Source organism: Egretta garzetta, unplaced genomic scaffold (assembly GCF_000687185.1).
Source record: "Egretta garzetta isolate BGI_Z169 unplaced genomic scaffold, ASM68718v1 scaffold18, whole genome shotgun sequence".
Lineage (NCBI taxonomy): Eukaryota > Metazoa > Chordata > Aves > Pelecaniformes > Ardeidae > Egretta > Egretta garzetta.
The window spans coordinates 2461954-2467264 of NW_009260616.1; the positions used below are offsets into that span (position 1 = coordinate 2461954).

General features: G+C 40.4%; 1 protein-coding gene across 1 annotated transcript in view; it reads left to right on the forward strand.

Moving 5' to 3' along the window:
- The window catches only part of NT5DC1 (5'-nucleotidase domain containing 1), a 155535-nt gene that overhangs the window by 8409 nt on the left and 141815 nt on the right, over positions 1–5311 (forward strand). Inside the window, exons 6-7 of the mRNA XM_035900694.1 lie at positions 583–644; positions 2070–2149. Of these exons, the coding sequence (XP_035756587.1) occupies positions 583–644; positions 2070–2149 (142 nt within the window). The remainder of the gene's footprint in view (positions 1–582; positions 645–2069; positions 2150–5311) is intronic.

Consider the following 5311-nt stretch of genomic DNA (forward strand, 5'->3'; position numbering starts at 1 on the left):
AGTGGTACAGGATTAATTCTCCTAGCCTTGCCTGCATTTGTTTCAAAACTAGAGTCTGTGCATTCTTTTGGGGCCCAATTTGATGGTCAAGCTATAGTTGATTTTTAATTCCTAAAAAGGCTTGTGTGTACTTCTGTATTACAGAGCTGCTTGCAGGGCTCAAACGAGCACTTTTCTATAGTTCTGCCCTGCATTCTGTGAATGTTACCAGGCTTCAGAATGATGTATAGGCTTTCTGCACTCTGTTTTGTTGTGCACTGTATATTGATAGTTGAAGTATAGCGAGTGTCCTCACACAATTGAGAACATTCGAGCAATACAGAGTGACTGTGTTAGCAGGTGAGGCGCAGTAGCTGTGCCCCCAGCCAACCAAGCCTCTGTGTACTAGGGCTTTTATCAAGGACTGTAATGTATATGATAAAAGCTTAGGTCCTGGGAAACTTCTAAGTTATAAAGAGAGTTACTTCTTATCAACTTGCATGCACCTCAATATTCACTTGCAATGCGTTACTGTGCACTGGGGATAGTTTGGCTGTTTTCAACCTTTTTTTTGGTTTTTTTTTTTTTTTTTGTTTAAAAAAAAACATATGGAAGGAGGGAGTGGAAGCATTTTAATACAGTCAGTGGAATGGTTTCCCGCTCAGGTAGCTGTAACTTAACATGTCCTCTCCTTTGGAATTGCTCTGGCCCCTTCAGTGCCTCATAGTATAATTTGTTACTACAAATATTAAAAATACTTGAGCTGAAAATTAATGGAATAGGTAAATGTTTTTCAGGAGATTTGGTTTTTTGTGTTTTCAACTTCTAATACTGGAGTTCAACTTAAATTTAGGTCACTAGTGACAAATGAGCTGACATTATAGACATGTTTTGGTTATAGAGATGGGCACATTGTTCCTGGATTAAATAGGCTGAGATTACCAGCCTATCTCATTTAGGACATATTTGGCAAATATTAAATTTTCCTTAATTGTTGACTCATTACCATCAGTGCTGTTACTGGAGGCCTAGGTGCAGGTGCAAAGAACAGAGCGGATCTAGAAAGAAAACTTTCACCTGCAGTTGAAGTTTCTTGGGTTTAAGATGGAAGCCACTTTGAAGGCATTGTGGCTAGATTTGTATTGTTGCTCTGTGCTTCCTCTCTGTTTTACTTTGATCTTGGCAATTTTGAGTAATACAAGTAAAGTGCTCAGTTAAGTTGTGTTGTCCTATGTAATGAAGACATTTTCCTTGAGATTTTGCTGATGTAAACTTGCTTGTGATGCTTATTCTAACCTGCAGGTAATCACTTGCAACAGGGTAGAAGAGAAAGGTTGCCTTTGGCCATATAGCCTTTGGCCTTTCTTATTCATTGAAAAGTGCACTTTGTCTCCCTTGTGAATATGAATCCCTGTTTTGCTGACTTGTCTCTTAGATATATTAAAGAACAGCACAGACAAGATCATGAATACAAAAAAAACCCCCACTGCTTTAGTCATTTCACTCCTAGGAAAGAGTTGTTAAATACGACCTCGGTCTGAGGGGATATTCGGACCCTCCTGATTTGGTTTTGTTTTGGAGGCTCACGTAATAATGTGGGCATGTTTCCCCTTGGGCTAAGGCGCTGTCTGCAGCATGTGTGTGCAAAGGACAAAACTATGCGTAAGACCTGTCCAAATGTTTCTGAAACAGCTTCTTAAAACTTACCTGTTTCCCTAGCAGTATAAACAAAAAGAAATTTTGGAAGAGTTGAGTGATACTGTCCTGACTCTTAAAATTCATGGTTGTCCCCCATCTCTTCCACCTTAACTTTTAGATCCTTAAAATATATTTTTAAAATCTCACTGCCTTGATATAGGTGAAAAACTTTCAGTTGCCAATTATGAGAATCGGAAATGGGAATAAAGGCTAACAAATATTGGGAAGCAGATAATGCTTATTACTAGTAAATTCCAATTAGGAGCTACTAGTAAAATCCAAATAGGAGCTTACACTATTACCTAAATGTATTTTTTTATTTGTGTTTAAAGCATACAATAAGGATTTTAAAAAGTAGAAATTTTTTAATCTGTTTTGGTTTTTTTTTCCAGCTAAATACTATTTGTATGATAATTATTTTGACCTGCCAGGAGCTCTCTTATGTGCAAGGGTTGTGGACAGCTTAGATCAGGTAAGAACTGGATTGTTTGAAACTAAGTATTGCATTATCTTTCTCTTCCCCCACCACACATTATTAAATGCATACAAATAGCATATGGAACAATGTCAAGGTCTTTATCTTTTTTTCTTGTTTGGACTTAGTGTATTAAAGTTGTCTCCATAGCTAATTGTGAGCTACATGGCATGTTCAAAATAAATGTACTTCCACAAGAGGGCACAAATAATTAGGATACGAATAGAAATGCACTGTTTTCTCAAGTTTACTCTGTGATGTGCAGAATACAGTTCTTAAAATCTCCTTTAATTATACTTGATGATACTTGAATTAAATCTAATGTAAGTCTTCTGAATAACACTGTTTTCTAATTTGCAAGGTGTTAATGAGTTGAAAGCTTAATTCCACCCTTTTTTAAACTTGTTTTTATATTAAATATATTGATCTGTGTACACAGGTGTAAATGCACCTCTAGAATAGTATCCAATTTTTTTTCTCTGCTAAATTCTCAAAGTGAAAAATACAATTGCTTGAACCTTTTTTGGTGCTTTTTAGATAGAAATAATGTCCTAAATCCTATCTTTGAAGTTTGATGCTAATTGATTTGGTTGTGTTAAAGAAGGCTTGAATCTTTAACTTGTGTGCAGCTGGGGGTGGGAGAGGGTTCTTCTCATACAGTAAGTATATTGGTGTCAAAAGAGTACTGATGTAATCTTCTGGCTCAAGGTACCAAATCACTGTGGCACTGAAAATTGCAAAAACTAAACTTTGTCTGCAGAGTGAAATTCAGAGCTGTGAGATGGGTATCTGGGATCTTTTTGGGTATCAGCTGACTTGATGCTTTAGCCTCCGCTCCAAAATAGCATGCTGAGTAGATTGCTGCCTAAGTCCAAGTGCTGCATGAAGAGTTAGATAAAGTGAGCTTATCAGGAAGCACTGAGGCCAGGTGCACCGTAAGACTCTTAATTTGTGCCTGGTTAATCTCCTTCCTCTACTGTTTGCAGCTTGGAAACCTCTCTCAGATGTGACACCTGTATTGTATTACTTTATTTTATATTTAATCTAGACTCAGCACAAAACACCTACTTCTTGAGAGAGAAAGCATATTACAGCATGCATGTAATAAGCTTGCACTTTCAGTTACCAGTTTGCAAGCTGGAACACTGACCCTGGATCAGTGGTGTCTTCAGACAGAGAGAATTAAACCCCTGCCATTTCTCCAGGTAGCTACCAGAAGTGGATCGTGCATCCTCTCTGTCAGCTAGCAGCTCTTGAATATTTTACTGGATGTTGGCCCAGTTTAAACAGGAGGGCCACAGGAATTCCCTGGGATGTTACCATCAACCAGATGAGAAAGATGCAAAGCAGGAGGTGGTAGGCTTCTCCAGCACTCATGCCTGCATCCTGAGGGTTAGAAACCATCACATTTTCTTCTTCCGTGCTTCTGAAAGAAAGTAGAGGCTTCTGTTTCCTGTTCTGGGAGCCTGTTTAGTAAGGGTCTTTTTTCTTATTTTCAGAAAACATTCTAGGATCAGGAACACTTCCTGTTGGAAACAGATGGGAGAACTCCTAGGTTTGGATTCAAAACGGGTTTAGATTAGACATGAGTTGGATGCTGGGCTGCTCTACACTGTTAAGAATGAATCTGTATCAGGAACGGTGTGGCCAGCAGGAGCAGGGAAGGGATCGTGCCCTGTACTCAGTGTTGGTGAGGCTGCACCTCGAATACTGGGTTCAGTTTTGGGCCCCTCACTACAGGAAAGACGTTGTGTTGCTGGAACATGTCCAGAGGAGAGCAACAAAGCTGATGAGGGGTCTGGAGCACAAGTCTGATGAGGAGCAGCTGAGGGAACTGGGGTTGTTTAGTCTGGAGAAGAGGAGGCTGAGAGGAGACCTTATCGCCCTCTACAACTACCTGAAAGAAGGCTGTAGTGAGGTGGGGGTCGGCCTCTTCTCCCTGGTAACAGATGATAGGACGAGGGGAAATGGTCTGAAGTTGCACCAGGGCAGGTTTAGGTTGGACATCGGGAAAAATTTCTTCAGCAAAAGGGTTATCAGGCACTGGAACAGGCTGCCCAGGGAAGGGGTGGAGTCCCCATCCCTGGAGGTATTTAAAAGACGGGTAGATGAGGTGCTTAGGGACATGGTTTAGTGGTGGGATGTCAGGGTTAGGTTAACGGTTGGACTCGATGATCTTAAAGGTCTTTTCCAACCTAAACGTTTTTATGATTCTATGAATCTGGTTTTGGTGTGTCCAGAGCCAGAACTCTTACATATTTCCAGACAAAGCAGAGGAGCTTCTTAGTGTTTCAGATCTTCGCGTTGAAGCTCTATACCAAATACTTCTTTGTCAGATACTTCAGCTAATGAAACTGCATTTGATAATCCCTGCCAAAATCTTGATGGACTGCATGGGCACGCACAGTTTTCTCCCTGTTTTCTCGGAATCAGTCTTTTTTCTTGTATGTCTCATATGCAATGGCTGTAGATTTGCAAGGAATTAGTTTGACAGTTATTTTAGTCTTCTCTGAGGTCAAATGTTTTGAAGGAAGTGTAGCCACTTTTAAAGTAGTATCCATCTGTCCTCAGAACAGCACTCTGCAGAACTGTTAGCTCATTGCACTGAAGTTTTTGAAAGAAATGAACAAAAAAAAATCCCAACCCCCAAATTAAGGAGCAAGTCAACCACATGGAGTATGAGACGAGCAGACAGTTGAATCCCTCTGTCCCAAGGTTAGTGCGAGCGCAGGATACTGCCATTGCTGCTAGGCAGATAGGTGTTCCCCAGCTTCTCCTGAACATGGCTTTGAATTATGACCTTGGTAGCAGCTAACTCAAGTTTGACATATATGGAAGCTTTTCTCTCTTAGTCCTTTTATGTATTTCTCTGTCAGTTTGCTATAGGAATGGATTAAAAAAAAGTTAAAAGCCAGAGCATTGTATCTTTCTTGCTCTTAACCTGTAGAGCCAGTGGGTGATAAGCAGACTGCTGTAGTACTTGTCAGTCATGCACAAAAGGCCTTGTTTGTGTGACTTGCTTGTTGTAAATTAAGGGCAGACCATTCTTCTGGAAGCCTCCATGGCAGATTGGCCTGAAATAGCAGTTTACTTCAGTACATATAAACTACATGGGTTTGGCTGGTGATGTTAAAGGGTGCTTCCCCCGCCCCCCCCCCC